Raw genomic sequence first — 26,517 nt, 5'->3', positions numbered from 1 at the left:
TTGCCATTCCTAATACAGTGTGACAGATATACAGTGGACTTAAGAATTGGGATCATACATTTTTATTTCTTATTTCAAGAAGTTAGCAATTAATTTTCTTAAGTGAATAAACCCATCCAAAGTATCTCATAATGCTGCACGCAAAATTATTTGAAAAACAGAGGGATGAATCAGTGAAAATCACTCAGCTGCATCTTCAGCTGAAGATTCACTTGTCTTCTAAAATGTGTAACTCACTTTGTTCTGCAGTAGATTGGTATGCTAAGGCTAAAATACCTCCTCCTGCTGAATATTATCCCCAGCATCACACCACACCATGCATGTGTGCACTGCACCATCTAATTGAACCTGTGCTCTTCTACACATTAACCATAAGACTGCTATAGCAGGTTACATAGGTTTGCGTAAAATGCTTTTATACGATGCATATATTAGTTAATTTCTTCAGCATAATAACATTAAAATATATTTTTAATCAGAACTAGGGTATTAAAATCCAACTTTGAATGTCCTATGATGTACCATATATGCCATGGCATTTTAAAACCTTTTAAACATTTCTGCTAAATTAATTAGTTTTGCATTAAGGAGTCTCAATGCCTCCTATTAAATGCAACACATTTGAAGGACAATTAAACATTATGAACGATCCTTCTAAGGAAATAACGATTGTTAAAAGAAAAACAAGACTTTTTGGGTAACAAACAGAAACACAAGCACACATAAAAGACTTCAATTTACTTGAAAACTCATATGCCTGCAATATTTTAGATCCGTTTGTTTGAAAAATCTGTCTTCTGTTTTGTTTTCATAAAGAATGAAAACCCTAATGGAGTCCAGAAATCTGTTAATGGTACTAAAATTATAACAGTATAGCAAAAGAAAAAACCCCACACAGTAAAGTCTATATTATATATTTTTTATGTCTTTAAATGGAATTTACAGTTCTCCCTGGCAATGTGAATGAACATCCTATAATTTAGTCAATTTACAGATTACAGGTTCAAATTGACCTTGTAGCCCATAAAATTGCTCATCTTCAGTGCAGGATTAGAAGTGGGAAAAGAATGTCATAACTGTATTTAAGGAATTTACCATAACAATGGAAAGGAGGATATGCATGCATAATTTTAGCCACTCTTGCTCACATCACAGTTTTCAATTCTGAAACAATGCATATTCTGTGCTCTTCTCCTGGTTAACCATGGTGGAGACTGTTTCAATTTACTCACCCACAGACATGACACTTGTATTCCCTCATCCCAAGGTGCCTCTTGACATGGTTTCTGGCATCTCCAAGCTGAGCTGTTGCAAAGTGGCATATCTTGCACTTGAATGGCTTTGATCCTAAGTAAAATTTAGCATAAGATATGAGTTGAATTAGAATAAAATATCACCCACAGTTAAAGAAATAAAAATTCCTGAGGAAAAAATAACCTTTTAAAACCTATCCCACATTTAACCTGTTTGAGATTTTTGCCTAATAAAAAAGGTGTCTCATACATAAATTTGTAACTCCCAGGACACAGTCAGTATATTCTATATAGTATATTCTTTACATTACTCATTAAATTTTCCTCAAGTTCTAGATCACAGAAAATGCTCTCTTAACTTTTAATCTGGTCTTTTTCTTATCATTAAAAATCAACAAAATATATTAAAATGACAAGAAAATATAATAGACAAATAATGCTTCAACAAGATAGCAAAAGTTATTCTACACCTTTCCCAATGGCCAAATGCTGAAACTCGGGTAGTGGTCTTAAAGTGGCTTGGCATTGGTTTAAACTGCAAAATGTCCTTTTTTTTAGCAAATATTTTTAAAGTAAAAGAATATTACAAGTCTTCTGACTTTGAATAGATTTCACATTAGCATTGGTATTTCAGATTTGTTCTGTCACACACAGCAAATGATTCATCACCTAGCTATTGTAATGGCATGCAATGTATGAATATACAGTGGATAAAATATTATGCCTTTATGACTGTTTTATGGTCAAGAATTTATGATTATTCTGCAAACCAGAAGTATTGACATTTTGGCTATTATTTATTTCACGAACAAACTTTAATATTAAATGTCTGCTGCAGACCAAAGAACTCTGAAATTATTTCTCCAAGGAAAAGTATCAACCTATTTCTTGTACCACATCGGTTCAGCAAAAAGTCAAATTATTTGTCTATCTTAATTAACAGTGATGATTTCTCAAGCTGGAAAAACTATCTTTTTTACTGACATAGTTAAATTGGGCACATGTCAGTCCCCAAGTTATTATGCAGCAACATCATTCTAGAAGCACTTTCCAATTTTCTGACCACTAACTCCTTAAATGAATAAATCAAAATCATAGAATTGCAGTTAAAGGTAAGTACAATATGGTCAAAGAGTCTCCATATTATGTTTAGTGTATGTTTTGTGAAATATTTTTTCCAATACAGTTAGACATATTATGAAATATGGGATCTTTAATAAATATACATAAAGAGCTCTGATAAGAAAAATGTTGCACTATATCATACTTGATCAATGAACCTTTTTGCTTTGCCCTTGAAAATAAAATATCCTCCAAGAAACCACTAGTGAAATTGAGGATCTTCGTAAAAATTTTTAGAGTCTTAAATTTCAATTTAATTTCCAAAAGCTAACGAAAAATGAAGCATTTAATTTTAATCTTCTAACTGAAATAAAAAAGTCAACAGTACTAAGCACAGGCAGACAAGGTTGAATATTTCACAGTTCAATGACAATGAAGCCAGATCTCTTAATACTTCCATTTCTACTGTTGGAAGTAGATGTAAAATATATTTAGCACCTCAATGGTTATATCTAGTCAGCTTTATATGTTTAAATGTCAAAAGCAGGTTCGGACTGCAGCTCACAGAAATCACATTCTATCCATCACACTGAAAAAAAGCCAGTTTATTTAAATGATCCTGATAAAATTGAATTAATCAATAGTTTGGTGACATTTCAAATCAACACTGCATTCTACAAAGAGGCCAGGGCAAATAAAAAAAAAACAAGTCCTTATCTTTGCATTAGAAGACCACTATAAGTTGATGTTTTAACTTTTGATCTCTAGCTGGACAATTAATAACAACAAGGCCACAGGTGAAGAGGATTTTTTTTAAACTATTGGTGTTTATATTGCTTTTTTTTCTCATAGAATTCAAATACCATGTGGATTCTATCCTATGTTCCCTTAGTTTCTCTCCTACTGATTAAATTGTAAATTCGTTCCTCATTCTGCTACTGCAGGTGTCCCACAGGGCTTCCATACAAGACCTTTGCTGTTTTCCATTTACATGACTCCTTTGTGAAGAACTCGAGTTCAGACCAATCGTGACTACAGTGTGCTGACAATACAGAAATGTATTATTCTGTTGACTGCTCTCATCCAAAAATCACTGAGGCCTTGAGGGGTTTTGATTTTTTTCTCAGACCCAGAGCTGAATATCTGTTAACATCTCCATTTAAAGTCCATGAAAATTCAAGTGCTGGCAGGCTCCAGTCAGTACTTATCACCTGAAACAAAATCTCCCTTTTAGGTTGCTGGTGCCAAATTTGTTCCAGTATGCTCTTGGACGGAACAACCCAAAATTTTATAGTAAAAATGAAGACATTAGATGAAATTAATGGTAGGAAAAAAAAATTGTATTTGTCATAAAGATGTCTGAAATAATGTAAAGCATTTAACCATTTGTTAAATGTTAGCTTTCACTTATGACCAACTTCAGCAGTACTCTTACGCTGCTTTAAACTGTGATACTACTGGATTCACATTTGGCTTTAAATTCTCATAAAGAAAAAGAGAAAAATGTTTTCATTTATGTCATCTTTTCAACCAAATGACTCAAAAAAAAAAAAAAAAAAAAAAGCCAAAAAAAGCCAAAAAAAGCCAAAAATCCACCAAGCTACTTTACCTGCAAGATATGGTATGGAAAACAAATGTACATTTTCTGAATGCAGAGAATTGCAGGAAACAATAAGGCTCTTAACAACTGGGGGAACACTACACAAACCAACCAACAACAAACAAAACAAAAACAGAACAACAACAGAACAAACAAAAACCAACACCACTATACCAAACTGAAAATAAAACTAAATTTAAGAGTTCAGGTCAGGCAGACATAAACCATTCTACTGTTTTGTAAAAAAAATTCAAGTTCATAATTCTTGCTTTACATTAGGACAATACAGACCCAAAGCTAAAAGAAAAAATTCACTGCCACAACTTTAGGTCATCTAAAGGCAACATCACCTGCACCTGCAGGCATTGCTGTGCTCCTAGCTCAGGCCCAATACAAAGTGAGCAGAGCCACATGGAATGTCATCATACCATTTCCTCCTATGTTTAGAACATGGGCAGTAATACAGCATACTAGCACTGGGCACAACTGCCATTAACTGAGAAATCTGATGAGAAAAGAAACAAAGATGATGCATTTGCAGGTGATTTTTCCTCAGATGTTGATTGTTAATTAAGTTTATGGGACCTCCATCAACTGCAAACTAAAAAATCTTCCACCTCTACTACTCCTTTTATTTTTCTTTACACTTCCTCATTTTCACTTGTCAACATGTGATGGACTTACTTGTTAGGTCCTCTACAGCAAAGCTTCCCTTTCATTTGCAATGTGAAAATCTCCTACATTATTTAATGGTATTTTGAAACATTATTTTTCTATTAATGGAAATTATTAGTTGTATCTTTCTGCAACTTTCCCTTGCCTTTCCTCCACCACCCCATATCATCACTGATTATTCAATTAAAAAAAAAGGAAAGGAGTTGGTAATGGTTACATATACATACCCATGTATATAAACCTATTTATGCACATCTAGATGCTGATGAAAGACTTTTAAAAGCATATAATCAGAACAATAAATGGGAAAATATGTGGCTGTGCTCTTATGTACCTGTTGTTACCCTGGGACAGGTGAGAAGCTGGAAATGGTGGACTTTGCCCCACCAACGTTACAAGAAATGTACATACAGGTGGTGCAGTAGGTCAGTTCCCTCTACCACCAATCCAAATAACCTAAACATATTTGCTTGTTATTAAACTGTATCCACTGTGATACAGATGGAAAGAAAAGGTTCCATAAGAAAAAAAAAACAATCAGGAAAATAAGAGATTGGAAGAGAAAGCCTTCTTCCCATTAAGTATTAATAAAAGTCTCCACATTACTATTTATGTCAATAAGCAAAGCATAAGAAAAACATTTAGTTTAAAGTAGCAGTGAGAAAGAGGGCAGATAAAACTCTGTTCTGTAACCCTTCTATACTTCTGCATCAAAAAATTACTTGCAAAATTAAATGTATTCTTTCACTGCTTTGCATATTTAGTGCTATCCAAAAGCACTGTAAAAATATACTCCATGATAAGACCTACACACAAGATGTTAAAAAGTACACTAACTTTTACTAAATGTTACAATCAATGATGTAACTTATGTAAGTAGGGTTGCTTTGTCATATATTGATAGTTACCTCACTTTCACATCCACATTAACTTGATTTTAAATGCAATTAATACATATAGTCAAGGAAGACTAATGGACTACATTCTGCACTTAACCTGGTGGACATTTTCAAATGGCACAAGTGACCAGTGCAAACCTATTTTGCATTGTAAACGACTAAATAAATCTTAATGGATTAAGAATGATCAGCTATCAACACACAAGGGAAATTAAGTGCTGAAATGCCTACATTGATTATTTTAAATTATTAGCCTTACTCTGTTCTTGAATTTGTATGCTTTTAGTGAGCTTTAACACATTTACAAGACTTATTGACTATAATTACAAGAGAATTCAAGTAATGGACACATCAATTATAAGCAACATGTCTTGACCAGACAGTTGCATAAAGAATTCTAAAGAGAGCTCCATTAGCATCCTCCCCCTTAGTTTTATTCAGTTTTATCTGCCGTAAGAGGGCATATTAAGGGCTTATACAGCTGTTCTGACCATGTGAACATGAGCATCCCTCTAAAGACTTAACACTGCATTCGAAGTTGGATATTAGCTGAAGCAATACAGATAACTACGCTATTGACAGGACAGAAGTAATGCTGAAAGTATTAAGTATGTGAGTTATTGGTATACATGAATACTGCAGTTACAGTAAAATACTTTGAAAGGTTTGAAATACAACGTCCATGTTCCCTGAGATTAATTTTTAGGATTTGTTGTCCAGTCACGCCCTTGCCTTTTCATAAAAAAACTTACAAAACTATTTTAGGATTATGCCAGGAATTACCATTCTTTTATGCTGCTTTTTTTCTTACCTTTTTGTTCTCTTCCTTGTAACCAGGCACTAAGTTTCAAATACTGCATGAATTTAAACTATAGCTTCCATAATAAGCCATTATTTAAAAGTACAGTAAAATAAACCTTACAGTTTTAATGAAAATATGTTCATTGAAATGTGAATTTATTATTCAAATCCACTCATAAATTCAACCATGGAGACACCACTTGTCTAAGCAGAGCTCAGTGATTTAGAAAAGCTGTCTATTTAAAATAAAGAATGTATGGCAGGTTTATAGAAACATAGCAGTGAATTTTTACATAAATTTAGAACTGCAGCTTATGCATTTTTCTACAGAAATGTTTTTAAATTTTCCACTTAAAATTAAACATAAAAATGAATTTAAAGTGTGATCAGCACAGAAACTAAATCAGATGCTGCATCCCTGAGCAACACATCAGCACTGCATACCACCTTCCAGAAAGGCTGACCAATTCCAACCGCTATAACTTATTTCTACAAAAACCTCTTGTGCTTTCTTACAGGTATTTATTTAGGAATGATGTAATTGGAAAGGCCTATTCTGAAGCGTTATGTAATGCTGAAAGTTCCACTAAATTGAAATGAAATAAACAATCTGGATATTAAACAAATTAAACAACTGCACAGAAAGTTAGAAAGAACAGCTAATTGTTCTCTCAAACCACTACTGCTTCATTACATAAACAGAAGAACCAATCAATGGTTACAGTTTAGATTAAAAAGAAAATCTCTCTATATGAAACAAAAAGCAGAAGGGTGACTGCATCTGAAGTGTTCTTACATTTTCTGCCCTTTGATCACTGTATTTTCATACCCTTTTAGATAATTTTGAATTTCACCGGGGCTTATCAGGCAATACAAATGCAGTTCATAAGAAATATTAAAGGGCTTAACAAGCAGAAAAAGACCAATGGTATAATTCCAATGGTATAATTCAAACTCTGTTTGAAAGAGACCAGTTGCAACAACAGCATTTCCATACCTGTGTGGGTACGGATGTGAGCTAGGAAGGCCATGGAATTGCTACTTCTACACATCTTCCCACAATACTTGCAGACATTGCCTTGGTTCTCTTCCCTCTCCCTGTTTATCTGCTCAGTATCTTCAACAATGTATTTATTGACTTCACGCAGCAGCTCTTCATGCTGCTCTTTGATGTGGAGAAACAAGCTCTGCTCTGAGTCAAAGGGCTCCGTGCACTTCAAACACTTAAAGGTTGCGCCTCCTTCGGGCAGCTCCTCCACACTCGCCTGCTCATTTCGCATGTGCCCAGCACTGGCCAAGTGCTGGTGAAGGTTGCTCTCTGTGTAAAATGATTTTCCACAGAGTAAGCAATGAAAATGCTTTTCTTTTGAAGGATGTTTCATGGCTATGTGAACATTTAGTCCGCTCAAACCATCTGCTAGAAAACCACAGTCATCGCAGCGAATACGTGTCGATTCCCCAAGGGAAATTCCTTCTGACTTTTTCTTTTTCCCAACACTTGTTGAAGTGTCTGCTTTCACTGTGAGCTCACTAGTTTTCACTGCCCCTGACATCTGTCCTTCTGCAGAATGGTCAGTGGCCTCCGCATCTTGATGACTTTTTAACCTCACTATAGAAGAATCAAACTTGCCAACATTTTGCATTGCCTTTCCATTATCATCAGCACTGATAACTGTTCCTAAAGCCTCATTACTACTTTCTTGTGTGCCCTCAGCTGTTGAGCCATCTGCCTCCCAAACATTGTTATTTATAGTTACTTCAGCTTCATGTTGTGCTTCCATAAGGGCTTTTTCCTCCCCAGTAGGATCCTCTCTGAAACTTCTGTTACCATCTAAACTACGTCTATTTTGTACTGCTTCTCCAGTATTTCCAGCAAAATTTGATTGCTCTACTGCACTACTTGTTTCAGGAAGACTTAGCATAAGTGGGTTATTTTTCTTCAGTGATTTTTTTTTGAGACTGTCTTTGTCTCTACACTCTGCTTCTGGGTTTTCACTATTTTCTCCCAAGCTCTCCACACCTTTTTCTGAATTGAAGTTTGTGGTGCTTGATCTATTTTGATTTTCAGCAGCGCAATCATCATCTGAGTTGAGCAGCTCCTGCCCATGCTTATTTTTCTGCACCTCACAAGTACCTGTTTCTTTAACTGATACTTCCTTGACAAGTTCAACAACTTTATCTTTCTGAGGAGTTTGCTGGAATCCTTCACAAAAAGGGTTTTCTCCTCCACTTTTAGACTCCTTATCAAGTTCATCTCCTACTGCATTTTGGGAACTGACATCTTTAGAGATTCCTGGAGATGTATTTTCATTTAAGGCAGTAGACTCAGTAAAGCTTTTATTCATATCATCACCTTCTGATGCATCATTGGCACGCTTTGTTTCATCTAAAATAGTTTTTGATTCTCCTGCACTGCGATGGTGCTCCTCTTGAGGCAAAACAGTGCCTTCTTTAGTGATATGTGCTGTATTTGCTTCCTCCCCAGAAGAATGAATGTAAGATTCTCTTCTAATTTTATGTTTCTCTGTTGCTGCATGCCTTATCATCTCCCTGCGAGTAACAGCATAGTAGTCACAAGCCATGCAGTAGAACTCGAATTGTTTTGTATGCTTTCGCTTCACGTGCAGCTCTAAAGAAGCAGCAGAATGAGCAATGAAACTGCAGTGTACACACTTGTTGTCATTTGCACCCATAGCTCTTCTCTGGAAGCTTGGGTCACAGTCTTGAGCAACCCTCGCTGGTTCCAGTAACACACATTGGTTTATATTCAGTGGATTCCTACCAGGCTGCAAATCCGGCAGCCTACTGGCATTTGCAGCTTTTAACTCAGCATCTCCTCGCTCAGCTTCCTGATTGTCTAAGACAGAATTTTCCACATCTGATGACTGGCCACCATCCTCAATATGTTCAGGCAAGGCAGTCATGGGGCTATTAATCTTTTTGCTTATGGATTCAAAATTACCTCCTTCAGGGCTAACGATGATCTCCGAGTTCTGTTTTCCACATCCTTCTATTTCAACTCGGCTTTTGTGTTTTTTGGTTGCACAGTGACGTTCCATATCTCCTTTGGTGACAGTGTAGTAATTGCAAACCTTACACAAATAGCTGTACTGATGACTGTGTTTTCGCCTGATGTGAACAGTCAAATTTGTAACACTGGAGGCCAAAAGGCCACAATGGGTACATGTCCTAGAAACAGTACCTTTAAGCTTCCCTCCTCTGGATGCATCAGCTAAAACCAACTCATTTTCACCAATCCTTTGCTCAGATGGAACAAATTCCTTATTTATCGATATGTTTTCCACAGAAGAAGATGAAACTTGTATAATTTCTTTATCCAATTCTGTATTTCCACTCCCAGAAATGGAAGTATCCACCACTGATTTAATGCCACCAACACCAACGCAAACCTTTACAATACATTCTTCAAAACGTAGTCCAATGTTGTTTTTCCTGGCATTTTCAAGATGCTTGCTTCTTTTGATATGTTTCTCCATTCCTTCCTTACTCAGGGAGTAGAGATTGCATGCTTTGCAAAGGAAGTGATACTCTTGTGCATGTCGGAGTTTTATGTGCCTTGTAAGAACTGTGGAAGATCTTGTCTTATAAAAACATTTTTTACATTGAAATTTGGTTTTATTCAGAACAGAATGTTTTAGTTCATTTCTATGATTTATGAAGGAAGAGTCTGAGGGTTTTGTTTGCACTGACACTTCCACTTCCTTTGTAAGTCTTTGGCTATTGTTCGATACTGAGTCGATACTGGAAGGTACCACTTGCAAGGTCTGATCACTGTTAGTCAATGTAGTAGCTTGCTGAAATAATGAACCACCATGTTTCTCATTTTTTTGATGACTTATAAGCTCTTCTTCAAATTGAAAAAAAAGAATGCAAGCTGGACAACTATGAGACATATTATGAACTTCACTCATATGGCTTTGAAGGTTGACCACGTTCAAGCTGGTAAATGAACAGAGTTGACAATTAAAGCTACAATCACCCATCTGGTGCTTACTGTCATGACAGTGTTGCTTCATGTCTTCCCTGACTCCAGAGGAATCACTACACATCTGACAATGAAACTGGGTCCTTTTTGTATGAAGTTTTGCAACATGAGTTTCCAAACTTTCTCTGTCAAGAAAAACATGACCACAATCCATGCAAGTATGAAGAGCACTATCATCAGCAGTAAGTTTAACTTCAGAATCTTTAGCATCTGCAGTGCTAGAAGAAGGGGTATTTGGCCTATATTCAGTAAGATCTTGTATTTCTGCAGCAGTATTACAATTACTTTTATCATCTGTTTCTAGTTCTGTATGTGACACAGGGTTTGATTCATCATGTGTAAGCTGTGTGCTGGAGACAGGCTTCACATGTACCTTCTGAGTTTCAGATTTGGGTCTCTTACTACTCCCTAACAAGCTGTATCTTCTTTTAACCTGCCTTTTTAATCTAGAAGACCTACTCTGTCCAAATGAAGACCTTAACAAGAAAACATTTCTTTTGTGTTTCAGTTTGTCAAATCTCCTTGTCCTGTGTAAACTGTTAAGCAGCTTTTTGGTAGTTGGAAGGGATTTTGTTTTCTGCAAGATATTTTCGGATGGTCCCGGTATTTCTAGTTTTTCAGTATGAACTTTATCATTTCCTTCTGGACCAGAAGAAAGCAATGTTTCTTCTGTCACAGTATCCATTTTTTCAGTGGGAGTATTTGAAGATGGTATCATTTCAACAAGTTCACTGCAATCCTTTTGTTTAGACAAGCTTAATTTTGAGCCTTTCAGTGCACTGCAAACACTTAATTCTTTTGCATCAGCAGTTCTTGCCCTTAATTTATTGGTCCCAGGTTTTACCCTGACATTCCTCTCTTTGGTTGCATTAGATTGTTGGTTTCTAAAGGATTTTTTCGTCAATATCTGTACAAATCCTCCCCGTGCAGCAAGGTTTTGGCGTCGAAGGTGAGTCTTGCCAAGGAGATGAGAATTTAGGAGACTCTCTTCAGCACTCTGAAAACCACAAAGATCACAAGAAAATATCTTGGATTTCTCACGATCTCGCTTAGCACGCATATGCGATGTTGAACTGCACTCACCTATGCAACTACAGTGAGGGTGTGTTTGCTCTTTGGATGGTTTAGAGAAGCTTTCTTGTTTATGTTTTTCCTTATCAGAGCAGGAAGGTAAACACTTATCACTCTTTTTGTCTTTAGGGTCTTTGTCTATGTTTCCAGCTGTACAGACAACACTGCTTTCTTCTGAAGAATATAATTTATCAGGAACAGCAGCTGACACCTCTTGTGAATGTTTATTTTCCTTGGGAATTTTCAATATGGCATCAGCAGCAGCACATCTGAAATCATAACGTAGGCACAGGATATCTGAATTAAATGTGTCACTATCAGGACAACTGGTGACTCCTTCCTGCTTTACAGCTCCAGCGACCATACCACATGCTTCTCCAGCTAAAACTTTTTGCAATTTCCTTCCACTATCTTTCATGTCATCTGAACAACTCTGCTTTCTTTTCCTGGAGATATTTTCAGGTTTCCTTGCTTCAACAACATCCAGGTTTGGTGATTCTGACAGTGCTGTTTTGTTTGTGCCATTCTCTTTTTCTTTCTTTTCAAGGTTCCTGAACACTTCATCTGATGTAGGCCTTGTTTTCTGCTGAGATGAAGAGTCACATCCAGAATTTTGTCCTGCTGCGTTTCTTGGGGATTCTTCTGCCAACTCAACTTGCAAATTCTCATCAACATCATCTCTCTTCTTATTCTCCTCCCCATCCATTCTTAACAGTGATATTACCAATTGTAGATCATTTGGTTTAGCACCTACAAAACCAAAGAGTTATTATTAGTTTTTTATGCAAACTTAAAGGTTTAAGAATCAAATTTTTAAACCCCTATGCAATATAGAAAACTAAAATCATGGCAGAAAGAAATACACAATGAGAGATATGAGGTGACAGTTTCATTACGGTATCTAAACCCCCTTCTAGTTACAGAGCTCTCACTGTAATGAGCGCCAAATGAGCAAACACTTAGATCTCATAGTTTTTATGTAATCAAGTCATCTTCTACATGCTTTAAACATCGGCAGACAAACGTGACCTTTGCTTCTCGAAGTATATTTAGGACACAAAATACTAGCAGCTTTCAAGGAACTGGTCATGGAATATTTAATTTTTCCACCAAATTTCAAAGTTCCCAGGAGAAATAATCATGACTGCCACAACAAGCAAAACAAAGTCAACATAAATGTTAAATATTTTAAGTATGGAGCTTGCCTTCCTTCTTCTGCTTAGATTACCTACTAAAGAGGGAAAACACATATAGAACCACGTTCTAAAAGAATTTGCTGCAAGTATACCTCCCCATCATTCCTAAAATATCTTCTAAAACACTGTTTCCCAGTTGGGGAGGAGAGAGGAGAAACAAAAAGTCATGAAATAACAGTGCAGAGAAGGGTAAGACCTTTGAGACCCAGCACAAACTCTAACCATTGGAATCCAGTTACCAAAAGCTTTTGCTCAACTACCCAGTGTGACCCTCCTGCTCCCAAGAAGATGCTGCCACTAGAAAACTGATGCTACCAACACAGTTTATAAGAGGGATGGGAAATCAAATCCTGACATTTATTACATTTTCATTTTGATATGAAGCGACTAAGAATTGAAAATGCATTTCATTTTAACAGATGATTAAATACTAAATGTTTATCTATGTGCTTTACACTGTGATTTAAACATCAATTTGCTGCAGATCCAAGTATTCAGTTTTTTGTTCAGTTACCCATTGAATGAGGCCATGACCACAATTGTAAGTACTTCCTGACAAGATTAAGTAATTGCAATGTTGATACAGATAACGTAGGGTACAAAAAACTATTCAAGTATGTGGTAAAAAAGATAATTATGCTTAATTTTGAGGACAAAGTAGGAAAGTATAAAACTGAGAAAATAAATTCAAATCAGTTGGACTTTTTACCCATGGAAGTAAAAAAGTGTTTTTCAGCCTAAGAATAATTTATGGAAGCCCCCTAAGGAGTTGAGTGCACATTAGTTGCATATATTGAACAGTTCTTCAACTGTAGGTCTCTCATTGAACTGAAGCACTGACCAAACCTATACCAAGCTAGTTATACCTAAATAACAAGAGAATAACCACCTCTAGATCACAACAACCCTCTGGAGGATCATGATATTGTCCCCAAAACGTAGCTTTCTGATTCTTATGAACTACTATTTTTCTTTGTTCACAAAACCACGATGGAAACTTATCACAATTAGTCAGAAGGAAAACAGAGCTATATTTTCAGCTGGAATAAGTCAGCACATTGTTAGTATGTTCAAAAACACTCCAGCAGTTAATAGCAGAACCAGATGAAGTGCAAGCTTACCCAGAAAAGGTAATGAGCACTGTTTGGGATACAGGAAAAAAAATATCAGATGAAAATTATGTGGTTTAACTGAAGTACGGCTTTATTTATATATTGCAAAATATCAATTACTTCAGTGGCAAGTGTCACAAGTTCATCCTTAAACAACTCTGCCTTGCTGCAACTTCACAGCAGGTTCCAAGCCCACCACCAAGACCTGATCACTCTTCCCTTGTATGGCCTGGGGAAGAGCAGCAGTTTTTCCTTTGCTGTACAAGACAATTTGCAATCTCAAAGCAATTCTCCATCTTCTTTATAGGATATTTTCCTCTCACACCATAAGATTTATCAGAAAACTTGTCCAGCACTGAACTAATATTGGCATTGAACATTTCCACTATCAAAAGCTGTATCTGGATAATTAGACGTTTCTCCATCAACAAAAAGTGGCCTTTTCTGCCACTCCTCTGGAAACTCAGCTCATCTCCACTGGCCACTTGCACACCTAAAAAAGATGGTTGATTATCTGCACACAATCTCTACAGGTTTATCCTCATTTCTCAGCATTTGTTCAGTAACTCTTCAACAGAAGTTCATCCTGCTCTGTGCTCAGATCAGAATCCCAGTTCTGGTGTCCAATCTGATCTCCCACTCAACTGCACCAGTTATGTATTTCTCTAGCACTCAAGAAAAAAAAATGTATTTCCTCTATTTTATCTTTTTAAGCTGTTTGTAGTAAGAATTACAAACTAGCTGCTAGAAAAGTGAAAGATGCAATACAAATCTCATAGGTGCTGTCAATAACCTCAATATGAAATTAAAATAATCACATGTGTAATACAAATATGCTAAGATGCCTTACACTGCAGACTTCTTGACTAATTCCTTATCTCTGCCTTCATTTCATGACAAACTTTTAGCATGCAGACTGGGACTGCACTCTGTTCCATTTACAGGCAGTTCTAATGAAGTCAAGAGCCTCACATCTACCCCCACAACCAGAAAGCATTATCAAGGCAATTTCTCTCCAGCTGCACTGCAGGCTACCTATGGCACGGTGTGGTAATGATACACCTTTACCAACTTCATCACTACCACACATCTAAGTTTCCAGGAAAACAGTCTATTCCTGCACACCCTTCCCAAAGTTACATTTGCTTCTGTCACACTTCATATAATCTGTGTCAAGATAACACTACATGGGAATCTGTACCTGCATGAAACCAAAATCTAGACAGTATTGTCTATGAAATCAAACAACTATGAGGCAGTTGCTGCTGTTTCTCTAAAACTGACTCTATATTAATTAATCTAAGGAATTAAATAGCCTCCAGTTTCTTTTAGCTCCCTCTTAAAGCAGCTTGTAGGACAAAAGCACATTTTCTGATAGACTTAATGGCTACTTTAACTACTTTTTGCTAGGACCACAAACAGTGATTTGCTGAGCTTTGCTCAGTTCTCCACATCTCACACGAGATCAGGAGCAGTGGACCACAGCACTGGACCATGTCTCTGCTTCTTCCTGCTACAGCCTTTGCTCAGATCACACTACCGTGCCTCTAACACAATTTCAATATAATATAGCTCAGCTTCTTTGATGGCAGAGTAGTGCCTCACACCCACCAAATGCAGCTGTGGGCTCCTTCCTGCATGGATAAATTGCAGGAATGGCTATCCCTACTCAAAGAAGGCATTCAGCACACCATTAGCTGCCTCTAGACAAAGAGAGCCTGTAGAGCTTCCTCTGCTGTAAGCTTCTCTCACAAAAGCTCCTTCCCAGATTTGCCACAGAGTACTAGGATAATGGTAAAGCACAAGCTTTTCATAAATCTGAGGGGTCCTAATCCTCTGTCTGCCTAAACCAATTCACTTCTGCCCTCAACAAAGCCACCACACTAATTAAGGGCCATCCTGCAGTTGGTATTATAATATAGAAGAGTCAATGCATTGGAGAAGGCATCAACAGCACTCAAAAGTCTGGACAGTCCCGGTGACCACATAAGGTCAAATGGGTTTCTTTTTGCAAAATTAATTTTGGATCAAGCCTTAGTCTGGCACAGGGATCATCATTACAAGCAAAGAATTAGGATCTGGAGTTTTATTAACCTAATCTAAGAATACACTCTAGATGTAACAAGTAACAAGTCTGAAGCCACGGCACCTTAAGCATATGCTTAGATCTAACTCCTACTTGTTAGTGTGATCGAGTACACCTTTTGATAGCAATGTAATGCTGCCAAACTTGTATAGCAGTAGGAATGGGGAGGATCAGCTCTTGAATCACCTTATTCATGGACCAACAAGACTAAAATCAGTGCAAGATATAAACTTCCTTGTGTTTCCTGCTACCTTCATCTTTCAAAGCATCATCTAGAGACATTATTACAAGTAACAAGTGCTTAAAGTGCAACAATACATTACCACTTAAAGTATTGCATAAATAAACCAAAATGTATTTATATAGGCTCCAAGACTGCGCCAATGATAATGCCAGGAACATGACAGCAGAAAACAGCAGCACAGGATCAATCCCAAGCTAAGCAGACTGCAGTCAAATCCTCGTATTTCCACAGTTTAAAAGCTGGTTCTGTCAAACAGTGCTCTCTTAACATGATATTCGATGTTCAAAATGAAGCTGTTCTAACTCAAAAGTGGGTTGACTTTTTGTAACATAAATCTTTTGTTAATGTTCATATAAATCAAGTATAACTGAACAGATCCTTAAAGGATATGACCAAAAATTAATTTGCCACATTAGCTTCAGGTTAACAAATTCTTCTGCTTGGAGACAGTCATACATTACCTAATGCATTTTAAGGTTCTTTGTAGCACAGCGCTGTTCCTGAGTTTTGGAAAGGAACCTGTTGTGGCCTCACAATTTTTGCCTATAAAAAGCTGAGCTCAGTAGTTCTACTGTAACTACTTAAACATAGTGTTTTTCTTCAGTAATTTTCTAAATATCTGAAAGAAGTGAAACATGTTTTTAAGATCTTCAAAAGCAGAATGTTTGTTACGTATATTACATCTGCATAGGCCAACTATCCAAATCCTTACAGAATGTATAAAACATACATTTTTAAATTGAAAGTGCATAATATGTAGTATTTTGGCCTTATCACATAAACCAATATAACTAAAAATTCTCCCCTTTCATCCACTGGGATTTCCAAATTATCAGAATTGTGGAGTTTTTGTTTCTGTAATTAAATTAATTTAAAAGATATCTTACAATCACAATTCAGCACAATCTTACTATCTGTAAAGTAGAAAATTCATACAAAAAAAAAAGAGAAAAATAGCACTTTGTGAGCAGCCACCACCGTTTTTTACCTGATAACAACTCACTTTTTTATTCTTCATATAAAGCTTTTTTGTATATTGACATAGTGTCTGCTACAGTTCTATACACAAGCATAAGTCATTTGTGGACAGAAGCTGTTTTCTTTGATGAAAATAGAGAACATTGGATTTGAGTGTCCCAATTTTTTACCACCGGTCCAAAACAACAGTATATAATGTCTTACTATGCCAAAAGGTAGAGACAGGGCAGTTAAGCTTTCCAGTGTAAGACCTGCACTGCTCTAATCCTCAGATGAAACTTAGAAAGTAGCCATTTTAAATTAAGATCAAAAAGACAAGAAATTTAGCGAAGATTGATAAACCTGTAGTAAACTTCAAAGTTCCTTAACTTGATGGTCAATACAATTTTATTTACTTCTCTTTTTGGTTTTATGACAAGAGAAGGGATAGGGATGTGTACAGAAGAACACAAAAAAAAAGTTTATTTACAAGTAATAACTTCTTTTTTTTTATGCTAATCCAGGAATTAGAATTTCCAGAGCACTTCTCAGTCACAGTACTATTGTCTCCAAGTATTCAATGCCCAATCTGCAGTGTTTGTAAAGAATGTGACATATGGAAAACAGAGTTTCATTTTTTTCCAGTAAAAATTCCCCTTTTCAGATAATTAATTATTTCAATGAAATCATGGATACAATGAAGCAAATTCATTTTAATGAGCTCCTTAAATAGCCTGTACAAAACTGCATGTTAACAACTCATGTCAATGTACTACCTCTGTGTCATATAAGCATCTTCTCAGTGGCTCAACATCCTTCCTAAATTGAATCATATGTCTGTCTTATGGCCTTACAAAGCTACCACACTTCCTTCAGAATCATTAATCCAAGCTAAAAGTCTCCTCAATAATGGAATACAGGAGACAATATGGTTGTCGATTCAAAGTGAACAAAGATCACCTATTTTTGAGGAGAATTTGATTATATCCATTACAACATTTGTTTTCCCTTGCAGCTCAAAAATGCAGGAACTTTTGAGCTTTGTATCATGAGGCTTAAACCTCACAAAGCAACCACTTTCCCAGGACAGCAAAATCTCCACAGGAGACTTCCAAGACTAAACACTTTGAAATTTCCACACAGATCTATCCAGAACAGTTCAAGTAACAAAATAAAATGCCTGCTGATAATCTTCCCCTGTGTATCACTGAAAATTGGGAGTCATGTGCACCCATTAATTTCATTTTCTCACTGCCACCATTTTGAAAAAAACTGTAACAGCATCTCAGGGAAATGCACCTGCAATAGTACCCACATCCCTCTTGCTTCTGCTTCCAAACCACTCCAGAGCCCTTCCAGGTGGGCAGAAACTGACAACACAAAGGCTCCCTGGTTCATCATCCACTCATTTCAGAAAGAGCCAAATGCTGCTAAATGCAATAGGAACCATTGATTAGATCAGCTTTGAAAAGGAAGTCAAAAAAGACGCACTGAGATATACACTCATTTCAAGTGCATTCAGAATCAATAGGAATGTATGTGCAAGATAGAATCAGAGGAAATGCAGTAGTATCTCCTAGAAATTTTTATATGACCTCCAGATTTTCAGTTTTTGAAAATTTAAGCATTTTAAATTTTGTACATTTTTGTACAAATGTACAAATTTTGTACATTTTGAATTTTAAAATCAAAGATTTCTGACTGTTTCCAGTGCAAGGCATACATGTAACAACAGCACTACAAACATTCAATAGAAACTTTTGAGAATCCAAAAAAGACTGCATTCATATAGCACTGTAATATTTATGGATGAAAAGCACTTTCTAAGTATTCACAAAACACTTAATTTTATAGAGTTTATCAGATCCAGGAAAGAAATACTATTTTCCACATACACTAGTATGTTCTGTGGTTTGTGGGAATTCTTCAAATGAGATGCTTTTGTGCAAGATACAGTTCTCACCCAGTACACCAAGTAAAACTAGAGAGAAGCAAAAAGTAAAATGCAGTTTGAATCCCTTTCTACTGTTGGCTATAGTACCCTCTTAAGTACAGTGGACCACACTGGAGTTCATCAGAGAACTACACAGATACTATCGCTGACATATGAAAAAAAATACTGGAAGTCTTAAATTTTTCCTGAACTTCGGCAGCAAAAGATAAAAGCAAGTTGTAATTGCTGCTACTTTTAAATTGGCTCTTGGAAATTTTAGCCTACAAACCTGGTCCTAAAAGCCCTATTTTCTCCTTAAAAAATATAAGGAGTATGATTTCCTAGAAGGCTGCTCTAGGTGTTTAATATTTGTGAAGACTTCAATAAGTGAGGACCTACTAAATTTCCATTAACCTTTGCTCAAAATTAAATCAAAAAGTCAAAAAAGGATGACTTTCTTGGCCTCTTGCTTAAAACTACCATTTCAAACAGAAAGCAACAAGAGGCTTCTACCATCACAGCCTGGGACGCATTTGTCATCTACTACTACTGTATTTATCACCAGTTAAATTATCAAGAAAAGAATGCAATAATCAGTGTATTTATGGACATGCTTCTCACTCTTGTGCACACTTATCCTTATCTGCTGCCTCTTCAAGAAGCTCAGCTGAAAAGAGCTGCATGAATTTCTGAACAGTTAACAAAGACTTTGGTTTTTTTGTGTGACAGGTTAACAAAGTTTCCAAAAAATACTAAGTGTACATATGCGTCTAAAGAAAAGGAGACATTAATAAAACTAAAAGCATTCTGATGACCCCTGGTGGCCACTTCATACAAGGAAGTAATTGCATTCCATCTGAGAAGAGTGGATCAAACAGAAAAGTATTACATCTTCTATTGGTAGGCATATCTAATGAAATGACAGCTGATTTTATTCAATTAGAACATTTATTAGAATGTACATATTTACATGCCTGTATCAAATTACTGTATTATGGTAGACACACAGACACACTCTAAAATTTAACTATTAGAAACAAACCCTGTTTTTCACTTCAGTGAAATAGAAGTGAGCACACTGGAAGTATTTCAGCTCAATCCTACAAGACATACAAAATTAACTTTTTTCAGTTTTGATTTTCCAGTTGGGTTTCTCACATAAAGTTGAGTGTGTTGGGGAGCATGGTGGAAGCAGGGGTCTGCCTTACATCAGGTGCACTCAGAAGGGCTGTGTGTAATAGATGATGTCCCAAGTCCCTGCAGCACAGGCAGTTCTCCAGCATACTTTAGCAAAGCAAACAAACCAGCCTTTCCTTCTTTATATTTATATATTTATATTAGATTTCTACCAAAAAGAAGGAATCAGTATAAAAAGGGGATAGTTGTACACAGACTTCAGCAATGGAGAGGTTAAACCCTTAACATGCAGAGGAAAAGATGCATGACAAATGACATCTTTTCTCTTTAATGTTTTCCTGTAATACATGCAAGTAATCACAACTGTGCTGCCATGTCCTCTGCAACACACAGAGGGACTTTTTCCCCCCAATAACTTAGATGATCATGACTGTGACTTAAACCATGCATAGCTGTGCAAAGCCTGGCTTCCTCCAGAAGTAACTGTTACCTGTGTTCAGGTGAACAAACCCAAGCTTCAGCTATAGTCACTGCAGAACTTTTAATTCTAGTAGTTCTGTACTCAGACTGTACACAGTGCAGGGGTTACAACTGACCTTTACTCTAATTTCCATCTGTGACACATCTGTTTGTGTCAAGAGACAGAAACAAATATAAGACAGCAATGGCAGGCATACCAATGTGATGGTGGCAATATGAGTCCAAGCACTGGCAATATGGGATGATACAAATTCATGACTTCTGTGGTGCCAGCAGTCAAGGGATACTAGTATGGCACACCATGGAGCTTTCTCCCTTCCCCATCCTCAAGACCTTCACTAGAATAACTGAGCCATGAAAAGAACAAAACCCTCCTTTGCTTCAGCTGAGGATCAAAAAGAGGCTGAAGGCCAAGCAGGCTCCCACTTCTCCCCAGGAAAACACACTCTTGGTCAGCAGGTGGAGAGTGAAGGTGAATGAGGGAGAAGGCATTGCTATTCCAGAGGGAGAGGCCAGAGGATGCCAGAGCAGCTTCCACCTCCTCTTGCAGCCCATATGATGAAACCACATCTTCCCAGAATGTTAATTCTAGGCAGATGGAACCAAAGGAGGGAAGTAATTGAAGACAAGGAACAGCCTCTTGCTGATACCACCATCACTTATAAAATAAACCCCCCATTTACTAGCCCAAAGCATTCACACTTATCAATAGTTTGGCAACAAATAACATTAAGGTTTCAAATGCTGCTGCTCATTTCCCTCCAAGTCTATTTCTTTCAATACAACAAATTTGGTGCTTACCTAAACCAGTCCCTGAAACTCAGCTCTCTCCCAGAACCAGCAGTATGCCTAAGCATGTGCAGAGTGGTAGCACGATTTGTGTGAGGCACACATGTTCAACCACATTCCCAAACAAGGAAACACCTGACAATTAACATTTTCATCTCTCCCACAGGAGTGGTGCACAGGGCATAGCAACAGGGAACAGTTGCAGTGGGGACCACTTCCCTAATACCTACTAAAATTATGAAGCCTTACTCTGCTATAAGAGCTGCACCTTGCATCAAGGTATCTCAAGGCTGCAAAACCCTTTCCCTATTTTGAAGCACACTGCTTAACAGCTACACAAGACTGCAATGCATTTCCTTCAGTTGTTGATTTATCAAAGTAATCTCCTATCTCCAGTCAGCACCACAATATCAATCAGCTGCCTGGGAAGTACAAACAATGGACCCCAAGTGTGGGAAGTCTCTCCCTCCCACCAGAGCCCAGCAGCTACACAGAGCCACTGCTAACCCCACCATCATCTGGTGTGATCAGGGTGGCACCACAGTCCAACTCTTCCACCGACTAGAAAGATGTGCCTGGTCAACCTGGTGGCCTTCTGCTCCCCAAGGCCCTCTTGGGCAGGAAGTGCAGATGCTGCTGGAACCTGCCCAGACCCAGTTCCTGGGCATCACAGGAGGTCACAGAAAGACCATGCAGTGCTTGTCCAGACAAGGGGACCTTGGGAGTAAGGGTAGAACTGCAACTTAGTTGCAGAGATTCTGTATTTCCTCAATACATCATCACTCTTTCTCTCAGGGATGCTTTAGGAGAGTGTTATTACAAAAATACTACTAATTCCCTGAAAAACACCAAGTTGAAATCAATCCCACAAACTTTCCCAAGATCAATATGTTTTAATGAACAGAGAAAACATACACAATAGCAATCCCGGGCAAGTACCTCAAGACCAGCTAGAGTAATAAATTGCACCTGCTCCAACACTTTCCTGGCAGGAAAAAATTGACATATCACTAAGCAGGCTGTTGCTCAGCTCAAACACCCACAGGATCTGAGGGACCACATGATGGGTGACCTGCATGGTGACTTATCACAGCAAAGCAGAGCCAGGACACAATGCCAGATCTGTCCCCCACAGAAGGGCAGGGTTTTGGCAGCTCACAGTTAACTGAGCAGCCCAAACCACAGAGTCAGTCCCTCTGACTGAGCAATGTGGGCACAGAAAGAGACTGCAGGTCAAAGGGGCTGCTTCCTACAGTGAAGGGTCCTGGTACAGCCTGTTTATCTCTCAGAGGGTAAAAACAGTAATTAGTCATCTATTTCAGTCATCAACAGGCATTTTCCTAGTATTCGCCCTGGGAAAAACTTTAACAAGTTAACTCTTTTCCTAGCTCTTATCATCAATGGAAAAGGGACAGCAATGTAAAATTAAACCTTACAGTAAACAGAGCAAAAATGTTGATTTATGTCTTTTACAGTGAAACCTAACATTAAGTGTGCTGTTCCATCATGAATTTTAAAGAAGACTTGAGCATCACCCAAAAGCTATGATTCAGGCTTTCACTTTCTGGTAAATTCAAGGAGTATTTGATAATCAAACACAACTTCAGTTTTGCCAGCTAAGCAGCCTTACTCATTCTAAAGCACCAAATTCTTTTACATGACACAGGAACGGAATTAACTTCTAACAGTGACCCTGCAATTCCACTATACATGTTAAAATTTTGGAGCAAATGCACCACTTTTCCAGGATTTAATATCTGGTATTATTTCCATTTACTAAACAATACAGAAGATTTTATTGCCTAAACCCCTTTAACAGTACAAATCATAGCAATGTAAAAATGCAAAGGATCTTATTACAACCATTACATTTTTCTCATCAATCTCATTCTGTACTGCTGTGTTAAGGACATCTAAGTATTCTTAGGTATATGTAAAATGGAAAAAAAAATTAATACCCCTTTTAATGAATTCCTCACAAAATTCTCCCTTCTCCCCAAATCAGAGAATTGTTTAGGTTGGGAAAGACCATATTCATCGAGTTGAACTGTTAACCCAGCACTACCAAGTTCACCACTAAACCATGTCAAGTGCCACATCCACACGTCTTTTAAACATCTCCATGGATGCAAAATTCCACCACTTCCATATGGAGCCTGTTTCAGGGCTTGACAACCCTCTCAGTACAGGAATTTTTTGTAAATCCAATCTAAACCTCCCCCAGTGCAACTTGAGGCTATTTCCACTTGTCTTCTCACTTGCCACTTGAAAGAAGAGACCAATCCCCACCTGGCTACAACCTCCTTTCAGGTACATGTAGATAGTGATAAGGTGTTCCCTGAGCCTCCTCTTCTCAGGCTATACAACCCCAGCTCCACGTAAGACTTCTGCTCCAGACCCTTCACCAGCTCCACTGCGCTTCTCTGGACACACTCCAGCACCTCAATGTCTTTGTTGATGTGAGTGGACCAAATCTGAACACAGGATCTGAGGTGCAGCCTCAGCAGTGCCGAGTACAGGGGGACAATCCCTGCCCTGCTCCTGGCTGGCCACGCTGTTCCCCATACAGGCCAGGAAGCCATTGGCCTCCTTGGCCACCTGGGCACACACTGGCTCGTGTTCAGGCACTGTCAATCAGCACCCCCAGGTCCTTTTCCACCAGCAGCTCTCCAGCCACTCTGCCCCCAGCCTGCAGCTCTGCCTGGGCTTGTTGGGACCCAGGGGCAGGAGCCGGCACTCGGCCGTGTTGAACCTCACACCATTGGCCCCAACCCATTGATCCAGCCTGGCCAGATCCCTCTGCAGAGCCTTCCTGCCCCCCAGCAGATCAACACTCCTGGCCAGCTCGGTGTTGTCTGCAAAATGACAGAGAGTGCACTCGATCCTCTTGTCCAGATCATTGATAAAGATATTAAATAGAACCAGCCCCAGTACTGAGCCCTGGGGAACACCACTTGTGCCCAGCCATCAGCTGGATGTAATTGCATTCACCACCACTCTTTGGGCCTTGCCATCAAGCCAGCTCTTTACCCAGGTATCCTCATGCCACTATCTGTGTTTTAAATTAATCCAATACCTATTAACATCTAAATTCTACTGAATTCAATGGGAATAGGGTGCTTGAAAATCAAGATATATCTTTAGGTGCTTAAAAAGGATTTGTAAAGTAATGCCATATATCCAGATTTCACTATTTTATCTACAAAACTTGTTATTCAGAATTAAATAAAATGACATAAGCCCACTTTTTAATTAAAATTAGTTTATATTTTGTAAACTCAACAATTAATAATTTTTAGTTGCATTAATACTTCACTCTCCAGAATGCTTCAAAAGAAAAATTAAATTATATTAGATGATTTTTAATAACTTATAGGTTTTAAAAGTGCCCAGTTATAAATGAAAGGACTACAGAATAAAGATAGCAAATGCACACATTCAATGCTATTAAAAGGCAGACACATGCGATCTCATGTATCTTGTGCCATTTGTAAAAAGGTTGTTATATTATCAGTGTAACTAATCACAATGAAGACATCTCTTACAATCAAAGACATTATAATGAATTTTCTTTACAGCTACAGAGAAATGGGATTTGCTGTTCCATATCAAACTAGAACAGGCTGTATAAATTCTTCTTCATATTTATTATTAAATGTAATTTTTATCTATAAAATCAACCATGAAATATTATAAACTGAAACAACAGAATTTATATCCTTTACTTAATTTAGTTTAAACGGTCTATTCACTAAAGAGAGGGGGAAAAAGGTTACATATGTATTATAACGCGCCCTCCCCTCTCCCCCATAAGTGTTTCCATTATAAACCACCTAGTTTTTGGAATTTATAACTCAGCTGTAAAAATCCACTTCATATGTAAAAGTTGGTACACTTTTCCTTTTACAAATTAACAAAAAAAAAAATCTGTTTCAGAAGGAAAGCAAGAAAGAATGTGAGAGAAGGGGAAAAACAATTACACTAAGAATTTTATTTCTTGGCCAGTTAAACCAGTTGGTATGATCCATCTGTTGTAATTCAGACCTATCTTCCCACCCCATCTCCTGAAGAACCATTGGGAGATGGTCAGCTGGCTGCACCAGAGCCCCTGGGCAGATGGGAGCCAGGTACTGGCATCCAGCTGCTGCTGACCTGCCAGGTTCAGGCTCTTATCCTACCGCTATCTCCTGAAGTCAGCTGTACAACTGGGAATTGGACAAATGAAAAATAAGTGAGAACAGCAAAGAGCATTAATATCACCTGTGTCAGGGAAGACACAAGACAAAACACATCAGCACATCTTAAAAAATGACAAATAGACAAAACAGCCTGTAAAAAAAACAGTCCTCACAATTAAAAGATATAAGACTTGAGAATTCAGGAACTGGAGACTGGACAACATACAGTGCAACGACAACTGAACAGAAAAATAAGGGCAGATAAAAACCATCAGAAGTTCACACAAGGATAAAAAGTGTCTTATTTAAGACAAAGTGGAAAACAATTCTTACATAATATGGCAGATTCCAAAATGAAGCATGAAATAAAGCAACAAGAGACAAGCAACCTATGACCTTAAGGTGCAAGCTACAACCTACACTATTTCCTGCTAGCAATATTCTACTTTCAGCTTTTTCCTGAAGCGTAACAAAAAGCACAAAAGTGAAATTTACCTTTATTTTCAGAGTCCCCATTTTGCAGTCTGAAAGGAATAGAAAGAAGCAGCAAAGGAGTAAAACCTTGTATTGGTTCTCATAGTGCAGCTGGTGAGTTGGATGAGCCGGCAGGAGCAACAACCAAGCTACACCAGGTAGATGCCTGCAGACACTGCCTCAGGGGCACCAGGGAAGCTGGCAAAGATCTCAAGTCCAGAGATGCTCCCATGTTCCCCAGGTGATGCTGCACTCTTGCTTAGAGGAAACCACCAAAGCCATGTGTTCAAACGTAGCCTTCATTTAATCTTCAGCTAAGTTTATTTATCAGAAAAGTCTCTCTCGGCAATTCTTTAACTACAGCCCATGAGGACTATGTATATATATTTCAACCAATTCCCACAACAATACAAATAAGTAACATTTGTAAATTCATTGGTTCTCTACAGTGATTCAGGCTTGCTTTTTTTTTTTTTTTTTTTTTTAAATAATCTTCACAGGAAGATCTTTTACTGGACTAGATTAATCCGGCATAGACAGACAGCAGAGGATATTTCTAAAATA

General features: G+C 37.6%; 1 protein-coding gene across 5 annotated transcripts in view; it reads right to left on the bottom strand.

The window, feature by feature from the left end:
* ZNF407 (zinc finger protein 407) overlaps window positions 1-26,517 on the bottom strand; it is a 338,932-nt gene that overhangs the window by 296,774 nt on the left and 15,641 nt on the right. For all 5 annotated transcript variants that reach the window (XM_086894220.1, XM_086894248.1, XM_086894239.1 and 2 more), the window contains exons 2-3: window positions 7,288-12,117; window positions 1,233-1,347 (exon numbers count right to left, since the gene is read on the bottom strand). In XM_086894220.1, the coding sequence (XP_086750346.1) occupies window positions 1,233-1,347; window positions 7,288-12,117 (4,945 nt within the window). The remainder of the gene's footprint in view (window positions 1-1,232; window positions 1,348-7,287; window positions 12,118-26,517) is intronic.

The sequence above is a fragment of the Cyanistes caeruleus genome, chromosome 1 (assembly GCF_971803275.1).
Source record: "Cyanistes caeruleus chromosome 1, bCyaCae1.hap1.1, whole genome shotgun sequence".
Taxonomy (NCBI): Eukaryota; Metazoa; Chordata; class Aves; order Passeriformes; family Paridae; genus Cyanistes; species Cyanistes caeruleus.
Note: the sequence above shows the minus strand (reverse complement) of the source record. Positions and strands in the feature narration are given on the sequence as shown.